Source organism: Hippocampus zosterae, chromosome 16, assembly GCF_025434085.1.
Source record: "Hippocampus zosterae strain Florida chromosome 16, ASM2543408v3, whole genome shotgun sequence".
NCBI lineage: Eukaryota > Metazoa > Chordata > Actinopteri > Syngnathiformes > Syngnathidae > Hippocampus > Hippocampus zosterae.
Genome location: NC_067466.1, coordinates 9,024,086 through 9,049,561, shown reverse-complemented (window position 1 = coordinate 9,049,561; position 25,476 = coordinate 9,024,086). Strand labels below are relative to the sequence as shown.

Below are 25,476 nucleotides of genomic sequence, written 5' to 3'. Positions count from 1 at the left end.
GGGGTGCAGTGACGGAGAGCTGACAGTTGGGGTTTTAAGTTGACAAGCATAAAAAGATAAAGTGATAAGGGTCTGTTCCAAATATATATATATATATATCATTTTATATATCATTTTTTTTGTGCTGTCGTTAATTAATAACCAAATGTTTTCAGTGCATCCTTGTGACTCTGGAAATGAAGACAGTGAGGCACAATACATATCTTAAATTACGAACATTTATTTCCATTTTTAATTTTTTTTACATTAAACATGCATAACAATAGGTTTAAATTTGACACCTCGACTGGAATTATTGTGTAAATATGGCTTTACTAAATAAATAAATAAATAGATGAATAAATACATCAGGTAAATACAGTTCATCTTTTGACATGGTACCGTCAATCGCAAACAACAAAACCAGTTCAGTGATTGTGCTTATACTTGATGCAAAAGTGGACTTTTGCCTTTTTTACTGTGCTTTTTCTAAGAGTGATCTTAGTGAATGGTCACAGTGTCTGTATGACACATGAGACATCAAGACACGTCACCGAACATTTTGTGGAACGATTGACCAAATGCCGCTCGCCGATATGTACACCCATATACAAAAAAAAACACACACAAATGTAAACACGCTCAAATTGTTATCACAATTTAAAGCAGGCACTCTGCCCTATGGGGGAACCTTTTTGTTATTGATTGATTTATTTTTATTTTTTTTTCAAGAAAATGTATTTTAACTCGGACTATACCAAACGTGATACAGAAGAAGAGCGTTGAGAGATTACTGCTGAGATTTCACGTTACAGGAGCACATCAACACACCGTTGTTCAAACATTACATATTGCACTTTAAAATAGATTTCCAAAAAACTCTGTCCGATGCGTGCAGAAAAAAAAATTAAGTCTTTCACAAAATCCGCACACACAATGTTCATCTGTTACATGATACACAATGAATATTAAATGTCAAGCTCAAGTAATATGTACCAATGCACACTTTCTTTTTTTTTTTACAGTTACGTTTCCCTCTTTTCATTTAACCGAGTCGCCATCCAATGCACTAGAAAGTCCTATCATAAAAATGTAAAAACTCACAAGAACTGTACAGAAACATAGTTGACAGGAAGCAATATGTCAGGTTATCTGAGATAAATATGTTAAAAGGAATGACTGGATTAACAGCAAGGGAAAATGTATTTAGTTGACTTCTGTGAAAAAAAAAAACCCAACAACAACAGAAAACATTCTGTAAAAACAAGGGGCGGGGCCACATTTGGGCTATTCTCGCCATCTCAGAAGCCGGGCACGTGGCAGTAGGCCTCCAGCGAGGACAGCAAGATGTAAATGAACCACAGGGAGAGGAAGAGGAAGCAGGTGAGGAGCTTGGCTGTCCGTGGGCCTCCGAGCTCGCCGCCTGATATGCTCGGGCGTCGGCGGTAGAGCAGCACCAGCACGCACACCAGTGCCATGATGGTGAAGAGGGTGACCGAGAAGGCCAGGGAGCCCGGGTGAACCTTGAAACTTTTGCCTCTGGTCTTCCAGTAAACGGAGGCGATGGTCCACGCCACCCCGATGCCCAGGAACACATTGACCGCGTTGCTGCCTGTGACGTTCCCGATGGACGCATCAGCATATTGGTCCTGGATTGCGGCCACTTTACTCGCAAATGTGTCTGGAGCGCAAAGATAGGGCAGGAGACAATTTGTGAAATGTAAGTTGTCTGCAGTTTGTCAGACTATGAATACGATACGGAGGAGAGAAAACGGTTGGATGGGTTGTAGCTTTTGCACCTTTTAGGGACAAATGCTTGTAGTTACGTACTTAAGATGGTCACTGCTTTTGAGTTTGTATTCTTATGGCAGGCCAAACCTTAAAGGGACATACAATCTTTATATTTTTATTTTTTGGAAGACTTTTTAATTGCTTCGCGAAGTGCACAAACAAGTGCTTTTTTGGGGTTTTTCTTTTTTTTTTGCAAGCTACACATCTTTTTTTCAAGATAAAAATTAGGTGAAACTTAAAAAAAGAACATGCAATATTTAGATTAAAAAAAGTACTTCATAAATGTTTAGAAAATAATGTACTGTACTTCCAATTATATTACCGACTGTAGTTTGTAGCTGTTCTTCAAAAGCTCACACAATCACTTTATTGTATTGTCTTGAAATGTCAAAGACAACAACATGAATTTAATTCTGAAACTAATGTTTGACCACTCTAAAACAATGGGCAGTTATATAATCTGAAGGGCACTCGAACCGGAAGGCTGATGGCGCTTCTTTCCGTTGCCAAGTTTCATAAACCTCGCCCCCACATGGAGGGGAATAAAAAGCACATCGTGGCATAAGCGAAAGCTTTACACTGATTGTAGTCAGCAGAACTGCGTGTAATCCCGGAGCGCTTCGCATTTACTCCACTGTGCAATTAAAAAACAAAAAAAAATGTATATTGTGTGCAAGAAAAAGCAAGCATTCAGACAACTCTCTTTAAATATTCTCATCGTTGCGGTTATTTAGCCTACTGAGTCACTTGTGCGTCTCTGTGTCTGTATTATAATGTCCCCTGGTGGCCATTGTGCACATATTAGAAGGACCGAGACGGGGAAGACATTTCAATGGGCAAAGCTAGACGAGTGGTTTGCGTTATGGGATGGTCATGTAATTAATTAAATTCAGAAGTCGAGTCGCCGTGGTGCTTTGGCGTCAAATCGAGCTCCTCAACTCACTTTAACAGAGTTCCATGGCACTAAATTCCACAAGGTAACACCAAAAGTAATGCATTTGGCCCCAGGACAAAACAGCAAACGGGTGATTTTTTTTTTCAGGGAATAATAAAGCACAATTACACAGGGGTTCCTGTGCTGCTCGAAGCCACAAGCATGCTATCTATATTTAAATATCTGGTGAGTGTCACAGTCTATGATAGTCTGAAGTAATCCAGCAGTCCTCAATTGCTCGGATAGTTATTGCACTATTCATCAGGCTTGTTTAATTTTTTTATGTAGAGTCACAAAATGTTGCAATCTTCCTGAGTGATGAAAAATGATTCACCCAACCAGGCAACAGATATGGGAGGGGGAATGTGTGGTGTGATTAAATTTATTATAACCTTATTTCCCTTCATTTACCCAATAACATCCATCCATCCATTTTCTTTATCCTTACAAGACTCATGGGCGGGATACTGGAGCCTCATCCCAGCCGTCTTCGGGCAGTAGGCGGGAGACACCCTGGACTGGTTGCCAGTCAATTGCAGGGCACATAGAGACAAACAACCATCCGCGCTCACACTCACCTCAGGACAATTTAGAGTGTTCAATCAGCCTTTCATGCATGTTTTTGGAATGTGGGAGGAAACCGGAGTACCCGGAGAAAACCCACGCAGGCCCGGGAGAACATGCAAATTCCACACAGGGAGGCTGGAGTCGGGATTGAATCCATGACCTCTGCACTGTGAGGTTGACGCGCTAACCACTCGCCCAACGGGCCGCCCTATCCAATAACACCCAAACCAAATTGTGTTAAGCCAAAGCACATTGAAAGCAAAGTTCTAAACAATGTTTGAGATTCAATGACTCAAGGAGAACATGTTAAGACAGAAATGGAGTCAAAGGTCACCCGGTTCTTCCCAAACAGCTGCTCCTGCAGCGGAGGCAAACATCAGTGGGCACCCACCTGGGACAGACGTGCCCAAGGCCACGAACACCACGGCTGTGACCGAGTCCTTCAGGCCGACGGTGCACCCGAAATGAGAGGCCAGATCCCCGGTCACGGCTGTCAGGATGCCAATTAACGAGATGGACACAAAGAAGCAGGCCCAGCCGTTCCAGTACTCGGTGGGTGGGACGAAAGCAAAGAGCACTTTCCAGAAAACTGTCAGGAAATGCATTATGTAATCAAAGCAGGAGGGCAAACGCTCTTCTCCGCTTTCTTCCTCATCGTCATCACCTAGAGGAAAGGTAGAGGAGACTGGAATTAAGACCGAAAAACGTGGACCACACCTGTTACTATTTCAAGTCCTGTGAGTCGGGCATGTAAACATGCTGGTTCATCAGTTGCATCTGAGTAATCAAACATCTGCAGAGATCTGATCTGTGCCGCATTAAAATGACAGATCTTTCCTAATATTGTAGCGAAAGAAGGTAACCGAAAATCTTTGAATGGCACACGGTTGTTCACCATTGCAAAATACAAACTCAACCTATCGTATTGGCCCGAATATAAGACGGCCCTGATTATAAGGCCCCTCTTTTTCAAGACTCGAGTTTGAAAAAAGACTTTTTGAACACCATATTAATTTTTATACCGAAAATAATTACAGTACATCTGAAACAAATGATTATAACAATATATTTGAGAGAAAAAGCATGTTATTTTGCCTCATTCAAATCTTAATGTCTGAACATTTAAATATGTAAACTAAAGTGAAATCACATTTGTAAATGAGTGGCTTCTGGTTTTTGAAATGTAAATTACACCATAACTTCTCCTAAGCTGCTGGTTAACCTGGCCGATCTTTGACCCACCTTTCTCCAGATTTTCTGTTACCTCTTCTATTATTTTCTTCTCTTTTCTTTCTTACTGCTATTTTTATTTTTATTCTTCGTGATAGGGGTTCACTTTGGCCTGGGGAGTCAAGTTCAGCATTCTCTTCAATGATATCTGGCGCCATCTAGCGGCGTGAATGGGTAATATGTCTAGACCCCGAATATAAGACTACCCCCACTTATTTCAATGCAAAAAACACCGTCTTATATTTGTGCCAATACGGTATATAATCAGTTAAGTATTTTAGTGAGAGGGCTTAGTATAAAAGCAGGAGGTGCTCTTTCTATTTATAAACTCTGCACGCACACTTACGTGAACTCGGGGGAGAAAAAGAGTGGAAAGAGCATGTTAAGAAAAATAACACATCGAGCGTGCGAGTCATTTTTTTTGTTGCACTGATATGCACGACTGCCGATCTAAAATGTCATAAAATCCACCTGAAAAGGTATAAAACAAATGCAAAAAAAATGTTTACCACAGTGCAAAAATGGCCATAAATACTTGATGCCCATTAATTGTACAGGCGGGGGAGAGCTGGCAAGTTCAGTTTTTAATGATGGACCACATGCATTTTTAATTAACTGTCTGTCTGGGATGGGAGGGGAGGGGGCAAGAAATGAGCACAGAGCTACAGAAGTGTTTGCTTGCCAAAGTACTAAAATAGCAACAGCGGGTCGAACGGGGGGAAAAAAAATAATGAACATTGAGAGTAATATTTTCTTTTTTGTTTGACCACAGTCTATGATGGTAGCATTTTTAGCATTTAGTAGTGTGTGCTCGAACAAGAATAAGGCAATAAAACAATTACCTTGTGTAGCCCCTTCGAAAAGATAAGGAACATGGTCTAGAAGTGAAAACGTGAAAACAATACTTCTTGCCCCTTGCGCTTTCATGCTTGGTGGAGAAAATAATTTCTTTCAAGTGGATTCTTTTCAAATGGATTCTTGACAAAGTGGAACATTTTGGATACTGGACACGAGGCAAAAATTGTGGCTGGTGAGAAGCAGCTGGCAAACTAAAGCGGGCCCCAGGCAGTATCGACCTCTTCCACAGTTATTGGTGACAGAGGAGTGACGTGTTGAGACAGTTTTTGGACGTACAAACTCACCTGCACTGACAGTGACGGCACTAACAAATTGTTCCCTCCAGCTGCTGCTCCCCACCACCAGTGCCAGGTTCGTCTTTTTAATCAGCTTGTCCACCGTGCTCTGCAGAGAGACAAAAACGGTCATGAAACCGCTGCCTAAAATAACATCCGGATCGCATTAAGGTGTGACAAACGTCGCTTCATATCCACATGGAGTCAACTCCTTCGATTGGAGTGAGAACCAAGTGTCCCCTCTGCCTATTGTCGCGCTTTTATTTGTTTTCCACAAAAATCTCCCTGAAATTGAGAAAGATGACGTGACTTCAATGAAGGAAGTTGGAATGATCGTCGTGATGTCATCAAACTGAACTCGGAGAAGATAGCGCTCGAAAAGAAGGCACACAGGTCGGGGTATTGCATTTCGATTGCACATCTAATCGTAGAGGATTAGATTTAATGGGAGGACTGAAGGACGTACAAAAAAATTATAATCTAATTGCGATTTAGTTTCCCCTCAATATCATGATTGTGATTTAACGAGATTATGTTTTCAAGGTCCTATTCCTGTGTACTTTTTAACAAACACAAGTAATAAATTCATCTGTATTCCAATACACATCCATTCATTTTCCAATCCGTTCATCCTCACAAGGGTCGCGAGTGTGCTGAAATCTATCCCAACTGTCTTCGGGCAGTCGACTGGGGACACCCTGAACTGCTCGCCAGCCAATCGCAGGGCAAACAACCATTCACACTCACGATCACAGCTAGGGACAATTTGGAGTGTTCCATTGACCTGCCGTGCATGTTTTAGGAATGTGGGAGGAAAACTGAGGACCCGGAGAAAACCCACGCAGACACGGGGAGAATATTTAAACTCCACACAGGCTCGCGTGGGTTTTTTCCAGGTACTCCGGTTTCCTCCCACATTCCAAAAACATGCATGGCAGCCTGATTGAACAATCGAAATTGTCCCTAGGTGTGAGTACGGATGGTTGTTCACCTCTGTGTGCCCTGCGATTGGCTGGCAAACGGTTCAGGGTGTCCCCCGCCTACTCCCCGAAGATGGCTGGGACGGGCTCCAGCACCCCCTGCTTCCCTTGTGAGTATAAGCGAATCGGGAAACGGATGGATGGAATTAGTTCTTTACTTACTAAACGCTGAATTGTAGTCTTTTAATCATTACTATGACAACTTTACCAAATTCTACTCAACCTATGTGGCGCAAACGTAAATCGGAAGTCAGATGAGAAAAATAATGCAAACAATGCGTGTAACTTTATCACTTCAACTTTTCATGTTTCATAAAACGATACATGTAAACATGTTGGATCTCACTGAACTTACCGCGACACTACATCAATAAATACATTTGACTTTGATTATCGGTAATTTAATGTTTCAGCAATTTTTGATGGAGTGGAGTCAAGTATTTCGTTTTGTGGTGTGAAATACATTTTTATGGGTCAAAATAGACATCATACAAACGTCGTCGTAAAGCACAAAGGTACCCGAAAGTTAGAGGACTTTAGTAAGTTTGGTTGTGAGTGAAGATATCACTTGCCCCTTTTTTTCCCACTTTTCCCAAAGATAGGAAACGATAAGTGGGAACCATTGTCAGCGTGCATGTGTGCTGGTGAGATTCAGAGATAGAAAGCAAGAGAGACAGATACACGTACTCAAAAGAAACAAGTCAATTGTTATTGCCAATCCCTGTGGGCATTTGCTTGACTGACCGCACTGCGTCACATTGAGACTGAAAGAGGTTGAACAATATCTAATTTGGGGGAACAGAAAAACAACAAGAACATATTCTCTCGGGATAATGCAGCATTCTGCAGCGGTGGATCCGCTGGGGGGGGGGGGGGGGGGGGAATGAAAGGACTGTCATTCATCTAAAGTGCATTTTCACATGAGCTTAATTTAAAATGGTGGTTTTCGGTTTAAAGCTGTTCTGTTCGCTTTGACTCAAAGCAAACTTCACCCCCCACTCACCCCCCACTCACCCCCCTCCCAAAGTCACTTCCAAAGATTTTTCCGGGCATGCGATCATGTGGTAGCATAGCAAGCTATCAAGGAGGATCGCTTTTTGCCATCTACCGTTGCGCCGGAAAAATGGTAAAGATCATGGTGGGCTTTCCCCACACACACACTATTTTTGTCTTTTGTATTTTCAAGAAAAATATGGAAAATTGTTCACATTGCTAATAATAATAAGCCACTTTCATTTCAAATTCATGAATTTCTAATTAATCAATTTGTACAAAAAACAACTTCATATACCGTATACATTTTTTGCATTTTTTAAAAATGTCATTGCTTACAATAAGTAGTCCAGCTCGGACGTCTGCAGTAAACATGCTTTTAAACAAGGATCCCAAATCAAAATTCACCACGGAAACGAGAAACATGCCTTTTGTTTGCATAGTAATCACATCATTCAATCAAAGTCATGGAAATTCGATGCTCCAGTCTCCTCTTCATACAATATGCCCCCAGGAAAAGGGTTCAAGGAACGGATGCGGAATGACAACAACAACAAAAAATCTCTCTTGCGAGTATGTTTCTAGTGAGTAATCACCGTGTCATATGAAAACAAGCGGATTTCTGTCGTCGAGTCGATGCTTGTTAATGTCCAAATCAACTACTGCACATGGATCTTGGGACTTTATTGATGCTGCCAAAAGCAGGCAGGAACCTGAAAGCACGCAGCAAAAGGCATCACTGCCGTGGCTGTTTCACTTCCAGCCGCCCTGATATTGATGCGGAACTGCGTATCCATCCGGTTTCGATGGCGCTTGTCGTGATTGGGGTCGTGGGTGAGCTGGATCCCGTTGCAATTAACTTGGGATGAGAAATGGCGCGCACACCGGAATGGTCGCAAGTCAACTGCAGGCCGCGTTGATAACAGCAGGGGTGGTCGAATTACAAATATTTGTGGCCTCGCTGTCCTTTTCTGGTGACCCGCAGAATTTAGGGGAAAGAAAAAAAAATAATGTTGAAAATGATCCGCGTTGCTATGTAAAAAAAAAAAATAGGAATACAGTGTAATACAAAAAGAAAGGTGCTAGGTGTGTGTGTGTGTGTGTGTGTGTGTGTGTGTGGGCGGGTGTGAAAAGTGTGACGCACACACACATCCCCCATGTGTGCGTTACCGCTGTTACATACTACGGCTCCTGAAAAAATGAAATTAGTTACGATTATAGAAATACAAAGGAACAAATTACAATTACAAGACTAACCAAATTTCTCTCTCTAACGCACCAGTGAATCGAAATCATTCCATTGTCGGTCGCACTCTTTAAAGTGTGCAGTCGTTTTCAAAATGGATTTCTATGACACGCAAGTCAAAGGATAACTTGAATCATGGGTCGCGCCTCTTTTTTTTTTCTGCACGTTGGGTGTGTCAGCACTGTGGACCTGAGAGAGTGTGTAGCTAAAAATTTGCAAGCCAGGTTCGGGGGGGACTCATGCAAAAACTTGAGAATATGGCCCTTGAATTTTTTTATTTCCAGAGCGGCATATAAAAACAATATAAATTTGATGGATTAGTTTTAGTGTGCTGAATGAAATACCGTCAAAGAAAATCAAAGCTTCCTCCATTTGTGTAAAAGATCTACATTTTTATTTTGTGGATCGTGCATTATGGAATGTGCTGTGACTTGTTTTGAAAACTGCTGTACAAATATTATTATTATCATGAACAAACAAACTGTTCTGTCCAAAATTTAAAGTCAATTCAAGTTCAAATGTTGCATTTAAGTTACACTCAGAGCAGCGTAGTTCGCAGCCAAAAGTGGCGTCATCAAAGCGGAAGACTCAGAAGCAGGAAGTAAAGCGATAAATCGTCAACAAGAGAAACACGTGACTGTAGTCGAGTCTAATCCAGCACAAATCCACACACACTTTACGCCTTTGGTAGCATCGTGGTTTCACTGTACTGTCCAAACCAGGCTGAGGCAGTTCACAAACATCCAAATGAATAAAGTAGTCATGCGGACCACAATAAGTACAAACAAACGAATGGCCGATTCGATTCAGTACAAGCGCATGAGTAGCCTGAAGACAGAAGTTGATCCTGCTTCTGAGGAATTACCTTAAATTCGTAGGACTCCTCAATGACCACCTCCAGGCTTGTATGTTCTCCCAGACAAGGGCAGCCCATCTTTGCCACGTCTTCCGGCCCGACTGGCATCTTGTTGTCATTGGTGTCTCCTGCGCAGATCGGACAAGTGTCAATCCGGTTACCCGGGTAGCCCCTGCACATGACGTGCGCATTATGAAGCGCTGGTTCCGCTTATACGGTTGGCTCATAGGGAATTATGAGTCGTGTCAAAAGCTGTTCATGTTAGCTATAGACGGATGGATTCGGAATCCGTGACCTTGTATAATCATAAGTCAAATTCTAAACATCTCCACGAGACGCCCATTTAAAATGAAAAGCACTTTTCTCCCTGCGTGAAGAGGGATGATGCAAAACTGAAAAGATGTCAGGGTTGAATTTGTCCACTGAGGCATGCGCTTGTTTCTCACCGTGTCGCTGTCCCACTTCCAGCAGAATGGGCTCTTCCAAAATAATGGTAAAAGTCTTGTTCTTCTCATACTCCTCATCATCGATGATCTTCACGTTCAGCAGCTTCCTGAAAGTACAAGGTCAAAAAGCCACAGACGCGGATCAATGAATGAGTCCCAATTATTTCAGAAATGGCAACCATTTGACAAGAAGAAGACAAATGCATTTGTTGGCTCACTGCCGGAAAACGGGAGGCTCCTAATGCCAAGTGTGACTTGAAAATCCAAATACAAGCATTTGGAGTCAGAAGCGGCGTAGCCAAGAGGCAGACAACCCACACAATGAATCATGAAGAGCCTGTTACACAGTATGTGAAGATAGCAGCTCGGCACTTGAATAAAATGTCACTAAAAATCTTTCCCAATGATGGAAAACGGCATTTATAAAACTATGAAGCTGGGTGACCGCAACAAAGCCACTAATCTTAATCTGGAAAGGATCAATGTGTCCTGCATTAAAAAAACAACATGAAATGTGAAATAACTGACCTATTCTTTTCTAGATTTGTGATAAAACCAACGCAATCATTCAACAACCCCCTAAATTTGATTCAGTCATCGGATGCCAAAGTGCAGGGGTGTCAAACAAATTTTTACACATTGTAGTTATGGTTTGCCTTGGAGGGCCGTTATGAATTTTGGGAAACCATACACAAATGTTTAATCCCTTCCACATATTACATATACAGCGCACAACAAATTGACTGTTTTATGACTAGTTTTAAAATCAGACGTTAAGAATAATGACGATTTGAAATTTGGGTTCAGACTTTAGCAATCATTGTGGAACTTGACATGCTTGATTTGCTTTCTCGGGCCACATAAAATGATGTTGCGGGCCAGATCTGGCCCCCGGGCCTTGACTTTGACACCCATGCCAAAGTGTTTAAAAAAAACAAAAAAACAGAACTCAACCAATTGGACTCAATCACATGAGTGGGACCCGCTGCCTTTCACTCGAATTTAAGTGGAAGTAACTGAAATAGCGCACGCACACGACAACACACAAATGATGCTCATTATTTTGCTCTCTGCGGAAAGTGGCACACTAAAACAAATCCTTCAGACATCTCCTGGTACATAGCTGCTTGAATCTACAACCGTGAAGCTGCACTGTTCAACTATGACGGACATGCAGTATTTTTCTCAAGTCGCTTCCTTCTCCTGCACACTCTCGCTCTCTCTCTTTCTCTCTCCTTTTTTTCCCACCTCCCTAATGATATGTGGGTGGTGGTTGTCTATTTCCGTCTACACATACACAGCGCGTCCAGGATGCAGCAAACATGCAGGAAGCGCCCTTTTTTTTTCCTCACAGAAGAAAAGCAGATTTATTTTAAACAAGAATGACACGTCAGGGGCAAAGTCATGCCAGTGGGAAGTAAAGAGCCTGGAGGCAACTGTAAGAACTCGGGTGGATTATATTGAGGGACAAAGTGAATTTACTCAGAGGTGCTATGTGTAGATGTTAGTTGGAGACTGTTCCGTAGCAATGGAATGTGTATCGGCAGCATCTGTCATCCCGTCTCTATGGATGATGTTTCCTCATTTGCGTAATGAGATGAACAGGAAGTAAGTGATGATTATCGTTTCCATCTCAAAGAGTCTCCACGCGCAAGATGAATGTCTAAAAGTGAAGTGAAATCAAGACGCTAGCTTGAATGGCTGGAGCTTCATTTGGGTCTCTTCGGAAATCTTTCCGATCAATGAATACACAAAGACCGCAAAGGATTCCAAATTTTCACTGAGCAGTGAGTACAGCAGGCAGCCAAGAAGGAACTGGAGAACATACGGTACTCAAAAACTATCCTTCTGTCAGAGCCGAAAATGATCAGAAGTGAAATTAAAGACCGAACTTGAGTGAAAATCATAACACAAGTACCAAAATATTCATACGTGACACCAATCACTTTAGAGTTCAGAAAAAATAAAAACGATCCACGCTAAAAATGGCAATTGTAATTCCTTCGACTTAGCTGACCAAATTGCAAATGGAACAGTCCTGACTGCCTCAAAAAACTGCACTGGGCTACAATAATCCATTCGACTTCACAGAATATCTGTTATTAATCACCAGACACTCAGCATTGTGATCTATTTGGGACATTGGTAGCGCGCAGGAACATAAATCAGCGGCCATTTGATTTTGTACAAGATGGGCAACAATAATTCTGCCATCCAAAAGTAATAAAGCTCCACGTGCATCATTGTGGCATGTCATTTGCTGTTATGGAGATTGCACTGCATCATACTAAAAGCTCTGTAGCGTATGCTAATTATTTTACCTCATGAGAGGGGGGGGGGGGAATAAAACTAGCCCCGCAGTCATAATTAGTCCGTAAAAATTAAAACATCCCCAACAGTGTCTGTTGTGTAGGATCTGACAAGGCTGCGCTTAATGTGGTGGCCAGTCAGCATATGCGCGTCTCCTCCACGCATACAAACCAGAAGGGACAAGTCAAATGCGGGAAGCATTCCTTGAATACTAAAATTGGCGATCCATTCAAGTAGAGCGTTCAGGGTGTCACCGAGAGCTGACATGAGCTTTATGGATGACGCCACTCAATATTGCTCGTCTTCCAGTCCCGTTTGTCCCTCAGGTCACGGTGAACTTCTCATTACTGAGGCTCTTGTCAGATAGCATCTAGACTGTAAGGTCCCTACTTACAGAGTAGTTCTTATAAGTGGATGTGATTTCATTGAAGATTTGGTCATGTGTGAGGTTTTTCTCTGCAACACAAAGCAAGGTGATGAAAGATTTTTTTTTTGAAAGATAAATGCACTACTCGACTAGAAGTGACCATGAATGAAGACGATTTCCATTTATTGAAGATGAACAACACGCTGAATATCTCAAAGGGATCAAGTGAGGGCGTCGATGCTGGAAATGAGCACTAAAAGCGGCACAGAAACACCGTAAAGAAATAGGTTTCCTATATCCGCAGGCAATGTTAGGATCTTGACACATTTGCGATTGAGCCGGGAAATCAATCATTCGCTGTACATCAAAACTTAGATGGACTGCACTGAGCTTCTTCACGATATGTTGTGTGCGCTCTTCCAACATAAAATCTGAAAAAAATGATTTGTTTATGGTTAATGTTTTTTCCTACTGGAGTAAAGCAGCTTTATTTGTTTGGTAACCCTTCGGCGCATGGAGGTGTGGCTGAGAAGGTCGGGAAAGTGCGTTGGATAACTTTGTTAAAATAAAAATTGCAAATCCACTATCTCTTTTGTGATGTGAGTCCTGGAACTTTTTTGACTCACCTGATACATTCATTCATTCATCTTCCGTACCGCTTGATCCTCACTAGGGTCGCGGGGGGTGCTGGAGCCCATCCCAGCCGTCTCCGGGCAGTAGGCGGGGGACACCCTGAATCGGTTGCCAGCCAATCGCAGGGCTCACCTGATACATATCCATCCATTTTCCGATCCGCTTATCCTTACAAAGATTGCATGGGGTGCTGGAGCCTATCCCAGCCGTCTTTGGGCAGTAGGTGGGGACACCCTGAATCGGTTGCCAGCCAATGGCAGGGCACACGGAGACGAACAACCATCCCCGCTCACACTCACACCTGGGACAATTTAGGACGCTCCATTAACCTGCCATGCATGTTTTTGGAATGTGGGAGGAAACCGGAGCACCCGCAGAAAACCCATGCAGGCCCGGGGAGAACATGCAAACTCCACACAATGAGGCCAGAGCTGGACTTGAACCCGGTACCTCTGCACTGTGTGAGGTCGACGGGCTAGCCACTGGACCACCGGGCCGCCCTTATCCATAATCAATGTTTGAAGGTTTTCCATCTGTCCTGAAACAGGACGGAATTTCTATGGGGAAGACGTCTTTGTGCAATGATTTTGAAGTTCTTGCAATTTGGTAGCATTACCCAACCATGCCCGTAGCGCGCTCCCTTTATCCACATGTGTCTGTTAGTTCACAATGTTATTGATCGGCAACAGCATTAAGCGTGAGGAGTTAAGAACGCTGGCTATTGATTTACCTTTCCAGAAGTGTTCCCCCCTCCATTCACACAGCTTTCATTTTAGCTTATGTAACCGCCCTTGTTATCCACTTTAGCCTCAACCCGTGTGTTGCGGCACACGTACTGAGGCGCTAACAACCGCCCCCCCCCCAAAAAAAAACAGACGCACAAAAGAAAGCCCTACATAAGCATCGCGGGGTCTGTGAAGTGCCTCAAATAATCCATAAACAAAGCATGTAGAACACTTCTCTTGCCAGCTTGTTTATTTTCGCTCAGCGGCTTGCCTGTACAACTTGAACTATTTGCTACACTGCAGAAGCGAGATGTTCATTTCTCATTCCACTAGATTTTCAATGAGTTCAAACTGACTTTGTGGCAACAAAAAAAAAGATGACAAGTATATAACAAGTAGTCTTCTTTTCACACAGTAAAACACATGTGGACAGACGCACAGAATCACAAACGCGCCAAGGTCTTATCCTGGCGTCCGGGAGGCATCGGTAGGTTTACAGAGAAACTTGGATGGATGAAAGCATCCAGCTGCGTGTGAAGGATGAACATAAGCAGCCAGTGCAGCAGGGAGGAAAAGAAGGACAAATATTGCTCACTCCTTGGCCACCTTATTAGGTACACCTGCACAGTCTTGACGAGAGCCTTATCAAACATTTGGCTGTTACAAACGTTTGCCAATGCAAAAATGAACGAATCGGTGGCTTCCGTCAAGCATCTTCATTGCTGAAAGGGGCTCCGGTTTCATCCAGATGTGATGAAGTTGATTGTTTCTGTTCCATGGGAACCAAATGTAATTGGGAGCCATACTATTCAGGATATGATCTGATAAGATTTGACAGTGTTCCAAAATAAGTGCCCCAAAATAATAAGCAGGATATTTCATCCTTCGGGTATATCCATACACTTATTTTCGATAGTATTTGTCCTCATTAGCTTTGCAGATGAGCTGGAATTTATCCATCTGGCTTCGGGTGAGAGTTGGGATACACCCTGGAACAGTCGTCAACCAAATAAAGGCTTCCGCTCTCAACGACACTTTTTTTTCCTTTCTTTTTAACAGCATCAACAAAAGCCTTGCCTCGTAAAATAAATGCACATCCCTACCTACTGTGTATGGGATCTGAATATGACCTGTGTTTGGATGCTGCCTGAAAACAAGCTCATCTGTTCAGTGACACAAAAGGTCACGCACATAAACTGAAAGCAAAGATGCCCTGAGTTCAATCTGCATGTTTCAAGAGGACAGACCGAACGCTTAAAATGAAAAAGATATGATAAAACATTCAGGACCGTCTGGAGCTTGCGCTTAGCTTGAAGCAATAACTCAATTTGATCTTGTTAAAAGATTTAGGTCTGAGAGCAAAACTTTAGTCCGTGCTGTGGTAAATACATTGACTTCATCCACAAGCACTTGGAAAGCAAGAAGAAGCAGAGCACGATGATGCAAACAGACTTTTGGATTTGGATTTTCCGAGGCCGGCGAGAATTTTCACCGGTTCACATGCACTTCCCTTTATGTTCTTGCTTGGATGTGGGATCAGAGGTTGATTTTTGTTGTTGTTGTTGTTGCCTTCCACATTGGTTCCATTGATAAAGAAAGCAAAACCAAACAAGACTGGATGTGGTTCTGTTTACCAGTAATAATCTGATGAACAGTATCGTCTCTGACCTCCAACGCAAATGCAAGGCGCCCGCTGGCCCACAATTTCACTTTGTTGGTTGTATAGTCCACCCTTGACTCATTAAGCACAGCTTGTGTAGTTGTCTGCATTATATGAAGATCATTAGGGAACCGCTCTCAACTTCCGGTAATTGCACTGGATGCTCAGGAAAATATTTTCAGTGCTCCCCTTGGAGCAACATTTGATTTATAGCATTCGAGACACAGCCATTCGATTTTTAAATCGTAAACGTATTCCAAAATGCCACAATTTGGATCCGTTCAAATTTCACCAGCAATGTGAGGACATGACAGTAATTGGGGGGGGGAGATGCGAGTTCTCTGTGCATTCACCTGCCGTGTTTTTCCTCCCTCGCCGCGCTCAGCCAACCCACACAATACTCCCACTCACTAACCCTGCAATCCTGCTTGCGCAGACACATTTATTTGACACGTTATATTCAGTGTTTCTCCCTGTGTCTAAATGCTACTCACGCTTTCGTTTACCATGCTGTAGATCATTTGCCGTTCTTAGCATAAATTTGTTGCTGAAGATGATGACGCAAAAACACGTTCATAGGTACTTCACGCCAATCCTTCTCCAGTTCCTCGGTTCTGTACTGTTTTAATCCCTCCACACTGAAGTGTTGCATAACTTCAGCTTTTTTTTTTTATAAGTTGGCACTTGGTGTTACATTTTGAATGTATGGAAAGTGCAATCCAAATAAATTGGACTTGATAAGTCAACACGAACGTGATGAACGTCGGGTCGGCATCAACGAGTTGACATTTCGATATTCTTTGAGTACAGCACTGTAATTAAAAAATTACAGAGGGGGGTTATGCGATGAAACAATCTATATTCCCTGACGATTGACAGCTCACACACCAAACAATTCATGCAGAAAACACGTTAGCACAATAGAGCGGTGGAGTCGCGTGATGGCATTTTCCACCAGAGGAAAAAATAAATGGCCTTATTATATATACACATAGGTCCTAAAGTCAAACTTTGTGCGACAAAACTCCAAAATCATAATTTTTCGAAACACACGTACTGAATCGGTTTCTTCAACTCAGGTCGCGTGAACAACAACAACAACAGTGGCCTTTTCATGACATAATCCTTGTGCCACATTGTCTAGGCATGAATAATCGATAAAGATTCAGTCCCAATGTTGCACCGGTTCTCTCTCACCTACCAAAGATGAGCATTCAGAAACCGAAATGTAAATCAGTTCAAGCGATGGACTAGTTTCATTCACAAGCTACAAGCACTCGGCCTCCTCAGGCCAAAACACGTCAGTAGCGACCAGTCAAAACGACATTGCGGATCAGTAAAATTAATTGATTGTTCCACTTCTCTGTACAAGTCCCGCAAACATCTCAAAAGGGTTTTCATGTCAAATCTACACTCATCCATAGTCAACCCCCCCCCTCACCATTTTCTTCCTCTTTACATCAGCTATTATCTGCTTCACAATGATATCCTCTCATCCTCCCACAACGGCTCTCTGAATGAGCAAAGTTTTTTCCGAGCCCGCATGTCAACACGTGGGCTCCGATGTTTGATTAAGAGATGCGAAGCAACAGAGGAGGAAACCATCCATCCATAAATTTTCCATAGCGCTCTAGGGAAGCTGGAGTCATTCACATTGTCACCGAGCGGGAAGTAAAACGCCCGCGCGGCGAGTGAGGCGAGTGTACCATCATTAGCGACGAGGAGTAAAGCAAGAAAATAGATTTTGTCACTCACATGGTCTCATCGTTCTGAAACTCCAGCTTGCCGGACACTTCCTCGTAGTCCTCGCCAGCTTTGGCTGTGCCCTCGACAGTGTGGTAAGGCACCGCCACCTTGCCCCTCGCACCGGACGTCCGGTGAACCTTGACCTGCATGTTTCCGACACTTTCGCTGACCCTGGTCGACTTGCTCTCGAACGTAAAGATGCCGGCGTGGTCGTCGTCGTAGATGGTCACCGTGGCGGTGTGAGCGCCGCCCAGGGCGGCTTTCGGCGGGATGTGAGAGGACATGCCGGCCATGCTGTTGCTGGAAGAGAGAGAACGCGGTTCCAGGACGGAGACCTCGGCTCGGTGGACGATGCGGGGGTTGCTGAGGCGCACGTAGAAGTGTTCATCTTCTTCGAAAATGTCATCATCGATCACACCGACGGTGAACTCTTTTGTGGTCTCGCCGGGCTTGAAGACCAAAGTGCCCTCGGCGAACTCATAGTCCGACCCAGCATTGGCGGTGCCATCCTCCGTGCGGTAGTCGACCTATTTGGGCGAAAATATGTCCATTTCAGTGGTCATAAATAATAAGCCGTTGATTCTCAACTCAACTCGGGCTTTCGGTTTCTCACCTTCACGGTGCAGCCGGCTTCTCCTCCGTGCCGGCCGACTGAGAGTTTTAAGGAGCCGCAGTTTTCAAAGCACTGGTAGTGGGAAGGGTCAAACTGCAGGTAGATGGTGTTGGGGTCCTCTTCCTGTCCGCTTGCCTCGTGGCAGCTCACCACCTTCCGAGCCTGATCGGCGGCGTGCTTTTTCAGGATGTTTCCGGCGCCGATCATCATCCGCGTGGCTTGTATGCGGTAGAAGGCTCGGCTCTTCTGTTGCTGGACTAGGACTTGGTAGTTAGCCATTTCGATCAACTGCTCCATATCCTTCTCTGGATGCCTCTGCTTCAGTTCTTTTAGGGTGCGAGCCATCTCCCTTCTCGCTTCCTCCTCTTGGTCCTGCTCCGCGCTCATCCCTCCACCTTCCTCCACACCCTCCAGCATCCCATCCAGAGCCTCTTTGGGGTGAGTGTGCGAGTTGACTCCCTGGCCGTCCATCTCCAAGTCCATTTTGGTGAACATGGCGTCACCTTCCGATTCGATGATAATGCCGCGATTCTTGTCGGCACGGTAGCGTTTGTTGACGTACTTGTAGAAGAGCAGACGGCGGTCTGCGATCCAGGCTTGTAGCACGCAGAGTGGGAAGAAGAGAAAGGTGAGAACTGCCTCCCAAACTTCCACCTCGCCGGGAGAGAAAACGGACAGGATGAGGTATAGCCAGATGTAGGCAAAAATACTCCAGGCGCCAGTGACAAAAAACACCCTGAGGTGCTTTATCTTGCGGGTCTCGTTTTCTGGCACTACGTAGACACAGATGGCTATTATGATGAACATGTTGAACGCAGCACTGCCCACGATGGTGCTCGGACCCAGAGCTCCGGATTCAAAATTATGGCCTACCACCTCAATGACGGACAGAAGGATTTCTGGCGCCGATGACCCTAAAGCCATTAGAGTCAAGTTGGACACGGTCTCGTTCCAAATGCGCACGGTTGTCGTCGTCGTCTCACCGTTGGGCTTCTTGATGGTGATCTCTTTTTCCTGAGAGGTGATGACCTCAATCGATGACATGAAGCGGTCGGCGATGATGGACATGCCCAGGAACATGTATATGAGAGCTGCAAAGTAAACGATGGCTCGAGCCACCTTATCACCCACCACGGGGTTCTGGGGGTTCCACATGGGTAGCACCACGCCGTCAGAGCAGTTATCTTCACTGCTGCAGTTGCCCGCCGGGCTGCCAGAATTGTCATGGCTGGAACTGCCTCGGGACACGTGGGTGACTCCCGGCAGCAGCAGCAGCAGCAGGACGGAGATGTATGCGCAAGGGGTGAAAGATGAAGTCCGCTTTTGCAGAAACATGGTTCTTTGATGATGTTTCTTATTCTTTCAGGTTCAAGTTCCGCGTTTTGTTTACAGGAGCCGCTGCAAAAAGGTGAAGGGGGAGGAGAAGGGGGGACATGGACTCGTGAACAGAATGGACTTGTTCTGGCAGTTAAAGCTGAGACACAGGTTCATTTCATCCGAACATTCGTTGTAAATCTTACTTTGGACACCATGACTGAACTTAGGTACTTACTCAACTAGATATCCGGCGATGTATTAACTCATTCACTCCCAAAGACGTTTTTAAACGTCTTTTCAGACTTGGTCTAGATTTGGCTGGCACTGAATGAGTTAACAAGCTTTAAGGCTCTTAGCTTGTTAATGTCTTTCTTTGGCATTTCAGCTCAGCAACAGCATTGGAAGAGAATTGCAATTCCAGTCCTGAGTGCTATTCCTGAAATAACACTCATACTCTTTTGTATGCAAATGATGTGGGATCCAATAGCTTGGCAGCTTTGGAAACCAGAAATATTGGCACCTACTAATCGTTGAGTCATTGGTGTTGTCCTGCCCCACTCCCACACATGCTGTGTAATGTGGTCATTTTGTGCAAAAGCAGCGGTGGAGATGTTAACCTTTGCACTCGCGGTGCGAACAGGAAAAGTGACTCAGGCTATAATGTATTGTCAAGTTAGATGGGAGGCCAAAAATAAACCCTGGTTAAAAAGAATAATAACCATAAGGAAGAAAAGATCGCGTCTGGATCTGTGACTGTGAACATGGCTTGGCCGTTTTCAATCGGATGAGAATGCCGGGGATTTCATAAAGAGCCGCGTGGATGTGAATACAGCATACATACTTTAAAAGACGGATTTCTGTTCTAAAGCGCTCTTTGTGAGGGGGAAGAGTGTTGCCAGTCCATTTCTCGCTAACATTCGTTCATAGCCTCGTATTGACTTCTTAGTGACCTTTGAGATGGGTATGATTGACCCTATGATTTTTTTTTCCATTCACGCGGAGACCTGGCAAACATGTGACATATTGTAAAAATATATATTTTTTTAATCATCTGAGCTAATCTTTTCCCGCTACGCTTTTTGTGTCTCCTCTTGCTTCTCAATGATTTCGGAAAGATTTAGGTTGTCGGTTTAATTTATAACACGAAAGAGATTTTTGCCTCAGACCATCAGAGTGGTACGGAGCCCCTAAGGGGACATGGAAGGAAAAAAAAAATTGCGAGATCTCGCAAAGAAAGTTTGCAAGATCTCGCAAAGTAATGCGAGATCTCGCAAAGTTTTTATTTCCTTCCAAGTCCCCTTAGGGGCTCCGTAGAGTGGGTCTCCAGCCTACTTTAATAAATTTACCGTGCCACCATTTTCAAAATATAAATACACCACGGAATGAGATCATTCCAGCCTTGAGATACCTTGGGGATTTAGGCTCTTAACATAACGGTAAATGGACTAGAATATGCGTCTGAAAAAGTCATTCGGTCTTTCATCGAGATTTCGGGACGTCCGTAAATGCACGTCTTCACGAAAGCCATTTAAAGTACATCAGAAGAAAATGTACTTGCGGTGTATTTCTTGGCAGCAAAAATGAACATTTGTACAGTTTGAGTGAATAATTCAGATGATAGCCAACGGAACCCAGAGGCTCCACATCATCATCAATATGAACACGGAGAGAAAACTGCACACGGGGGGGGAAGGTATAATCTGAAGCGTCTGATCAAAATTTTAAGACCGTTTCAAAAATAGGTTGCCTGCCTACAGCAAAGAGCATGTGACAATATTACAGCTACGCCATGTGCTCTCATTGACATGCGGCAGGGAAAAAAGCTTGGCAATCTCCACTCTGACCCGCAAGCTCACGTTCGACCCAAGCGTCACATTTCAAGGTGAAGCCAAAATCACAGAGACGTTTTCTTTTTCTCTGTGACACCTCAAAGAGACAACAAACCGGATTGCGTTTGTGCGAGAGCAACAGCATCGATGCCACCACACTGTTGCTCAGATGGTCTCGCACATCAGCACCGCAGACAGCAACTCTGACAAATGCCTGACGCGCTTGCCTCAGGATGTCTTCCGGCGTTTCATCTCTACTTTTAGCAAAACCCATACAGACGCTTTAATGCTTCAAAGGCTTTAAGATTAATCACCCTGAAGAAGAAACAAGAATGGCTGCTTTTTATAGAGAGGAACTCAACCCTGCCAAGTCAAGGAACTGATTTCTGATATTACACGATATATAATCATATCAAATTGAATGCAATTTTTTCAGCACAAATGTTGTGATGGTAACGTTAGCTCGATGGCACACCTTTGCCATGAACAGGTCGCGAAAGCCAAAGAGGTACAACACCAGTGAATTATTATTCGCGGTGTTCACACACTGGAATACCACAAAACAATTTATTCGAGCTATGCCGGGATTTCACATTTCTTCACCCGGCAAGCTAAACATCAAGAAAAATGAACATGGAAAGAAAACACATGACTGAATGATTGAATTCTGCGATGTACTATTTTTTTTATCAAGGCTACACCTGCAGCACTTGATGGCTTCAATTTGAATTGTATTTAATTGTTAAATATATGATCGAAAATGTATTCTGTTACAAAGACAAATTAAATACGTCAATAACAATGCCTCAATAAATACAAAGAACAATTCATTAGTGTTTGAAATAACACAACCACTGCGTAAGGAATTGACATGATATTGCAAAATCCAACAAAGCAAAACAACCCACTCATGGGGACATACGTGAAGTTTTGCTTTTAAAACGGGAATTGCCTACATTTAACACGGCAAGAGCCATTTTGACTCACCTTGCAACAGTTGCTGAGTGAGCTTGCCTCTTTGAAGTTGAGAGCTTCAGAAGTGGAACGTACTTTGCAGTTCTCTGTAGCAAAAAAAAAAAAAACAAGTCTTAGATTAAAAATGTCTTGAGTTTCATTACCACCATAAAGAGACATGAGGGGTTGCCTGGAAGATGATTTAAGAAAGAAACAGCGAATAGATTACGCTTACAGGTAGGAGACAATTGGGAGGGGCAAAAGGGTGAAATCTAAGAGAACGTTGCAGATGCAAGGGGTGGGGGGGGGGTCGATTATTAGCAGCAGGTTGCGCGCGAGAGACTAATTGACGGCTCCATTTGATGCGCACAGCACAGCAGCGCCACATGTGCTCACAGAAAGCTGAAAATCTCAAAGGGGCTCCTTAGCTGCAGATGAGCAGAGGAGGCACAGCCGAAGTGGCGTCCGCACATGCAAGCTGCTTCCCAATGATGTTGGCCGCTTGCGCTTTATGTGTTGGAATTCCTTTCCTATCAAACTTGAAGCCTCCGGATTAGTTCTTCATGTTGCTCCACAGCGATGAAATACCTCCCCCCAAATGTTTTTTTTTCTGTTTAAAAACAAGACACTACACGTTCATCCATCCGCAGCCCGACTGCTGGTGCGTAAAATATGACCGACTCTCTTCTCTTATCGTCTCCTCGGAATGAGTCACAAATCCCGATAAAGTGCCGTTTTATGGAAGGGATTCCGGAGTGTTTTTAAATCCGACAAATCAATAGAGAGCGCTTTTAAAAAATGGGGGTGAGAACGCGAGGAGGAACGCAAAATAAGAGCCAGGCAGCTGGTGCACATGAGAAAAGGCGAGAATGAATGGATGGATGGGGATGGAACGACAACTGCACATCACAAGGAGCAGGGCAAGATGGATAACAAGCTTGGTGGTGGTGGTGGCGGACAAGAAAGGAGGAGTGTGTGGTGTGATGCCGAAAATTAAAAAAAACAAAAAACAAATGCAAGTGTGGAGTCTTACTCTTGCGGTGGGCAGCGCTGGCGCAAGAGGCGAGGAGCGAAAAGGAGGAGAAGCGGTAACACTGCAGTGGAGACAAGGGAGGAGACGCCAACACGGCTCGATCTGGACCTTCTCTGACTGCGCATCAAGAGTCCACAGCGAACCACTCTTTTTTTTTTTTTTACTCCGGTTTGTTTTACATCATCACTCATCGCTCGCTCATTGGGAACCCGTCACCTGTTGACGTCTTAACAGCAAAAGACACACTCGCTATAGCCACTTCATTGGGTACACCTGTATAGTCTAAATAAGATGCCCCCACGCAAGATGTATCCAAAAGTCTGCCTTTCCAAAAAATAATAATAATAATAATAATAAAGCTTCAGGCTGTCTCACGCATGCAGTGGTTGTGGGTTGCAGTGGTGTAAAAACTGCACTGCAACGTTGAGCCTCCCAAGAGGTGTTTTCAATGAAGTGATCATCTCAGAAAAGTGGAAAATGAAACTAAATGATTAGAAACACTCATCAGAACGGTGCAGTGCAATCGGTCAACAACCGCAATCCAACCGCAACACGTTGCACAAACTGGGAACACTTCTGAGCGACCACAACGCAAATAAATTACAAAAGGATGAAGTGGAGTTCGACTCTTGGCTTCAGACTCTTAAGACTAGTTTATATTGTACTTTCAATTTAGTAGTGCTAACAAAGTTATATCTTTCATTCATTCATTCGTTCATCTTCCGATCCGCTTATCCTTACAAAGATTGCAGGGGGTGCTGGAGCCTATCCCAGCTGTGTCCGGGCAGTAGGCGGGGGACACCCTGAACCGTTTGCCAGCCAATCACAGGGCACACAGAGACAAACAACCATCCACGCTCACACTCGCACCTACGGACAATTTAGGACGCTCCATTAACCTGCCATGTATGTTTTTGGAATGTGGGAGGAAACCGGAGCACCCGCAGAAAACCCACTCAGGCCCGGGGAGAACATGCAAACTCCACACAGGGAGGCCGGAGCTGGAATCGAACCCGGTACCTCTGCACTGTGAAGCCGAAGTGCTAACCACTGGACTAGCGGGCCGCCCAAAGTTATATCCGTACCAGATCATTTGTGTAAAATCCGTTGCAAAATTCGCAAAAGTTACAAATTGAGAGGATAATGGTGGAATACGAAAGTGCGTCGCAGGCTTCCTCTTATGTTCCAAAAACATGCTTTTGGTTTTGGAAGATTAAATCCTACCTGTTAACTTGTACGTTTTCCCCATATTTTATACTTTTTTTTTAATCATTTCAAATCACGTACGGCGTATTACAACTTTTATATGGGGGATTAAAAAAAATTGTCAAACCATCTCACAAAGACCATTGGGGCTCAAAGACCATTTTGAAACCAGCAAACCAAAACCAGCAAAATTAATCCTCAATCGTATATATTTTTTTTCAACGCTGCGTACGGTCGGATTGATAAAGCATGATGTGCGCATGTGCGATAAACCGTTGTTTTGCATTTATAAGGGCAGCTATTAGCTGAGGTTGACAGGTATGTTAAATTGTCCATAGGCGTGCATGCAATGCTAGGTTGTCAATATGTTGCACAGCCCAACGTGTACCCCGCCTCAGATCAGTTGCGATAGCCTCACGCTCACTTCGACGATTTTATGAAGACTAGTTTTAAAGAAAATGACTCAACGGATAACTCTGCCATCATAGTCTTTGCAAATCATAAACCGTTACGAATCGGAGACATCAGTCAGCCAACAGTCCTTAACATGAAGCGTGGGCTCATTATCTGGCATCTGTCATTCAGTGGTCGCCGTGAGCCGTTCCTTTTAATAACTGTCAAAAAGGAGCCTTGTTGTTAAGTGCAATAGCATGATTTGATCACGAGCAACGATGACTTCCTATCTGGCTTTGTCTCCAGATCTTCCAGTCTGTGTTGGCCCTCTGTCCATTCTTGTCACTGCCAAAGACAGTCACAGGAACTGATTTGATTTACATGCAGAGCATTTTCAAAATGGTCAACCATGAGTTCAACACAGTAGTTAAGCAAAGCCAACCTACGGGACTTTTGCCACTGCTAGAAATACAGACGTGGATGGGCCAGTGGCCAGATGTCCTCGCGTTGTTCTCAGAAACACGGAGAAACACTT

General features: G+C 43.8%; 1 protein-coding gene across 1 annotated transcript; it reads right to left on the bottom strand.

Annotated features, from left to right (window-relative positions):
* Window positions 1-687: 687 nt before the first annotated feature.
* Window positions 688-23,295, bottom strand: slc8a4a (solute carrier family 8 member 4a). Its single transcript, XM_052046320.1, has 8 exons — window positions 22,343-23,295; window positions 18,210-19,607; window positions 17,606-18,123; window positions 10,156-10,262; window positions 9,719-9,837; window positions 5,644-5,743; window positions 3,663-3,935; window positions 688-1,660 (listed from the first exon to the last, which is right to left on the bottom strand). The coding sequence occupies exons 2-8, from the start codon at window positions 19,542-19,544 to the stop codon at window positions 1,281-1,283; spliced, it is 2,832 nt and encodes a 943-aa protein (XP_051902280.1). The 5' UTR covers window positions 19,545-19,607; window positions 22,343-23,295; the 3' UTR covers window positions 688-1,280.
* Between the last annotated feature and the right edge of the window lie 2,181 nt (window positions 23,296-25,476).

Coding starts and splice junctions, on each gene's coding strand:
- slc8a4a (XM_052046320.1), bottom strand. CDS start 19,544: ATGTTTCTGCAAAAGCGGACTTCATCTTTCACCCCTTGCGCATACATC. Junction 9,838..10,155: donor GGAAGTGGGACAGCGACACG/GTGAGAAACAAG, acceptor CGATCTGCGCAG/GAGACACCAATGACAACAAG. Junction 1,661..3,662: donor CTTGGGCACGTCTGTCCCAG/GTGGGTGCCCAC, acceptor TTTGCGCTCCAG/ACACATTTGCGAGTAAAGTG.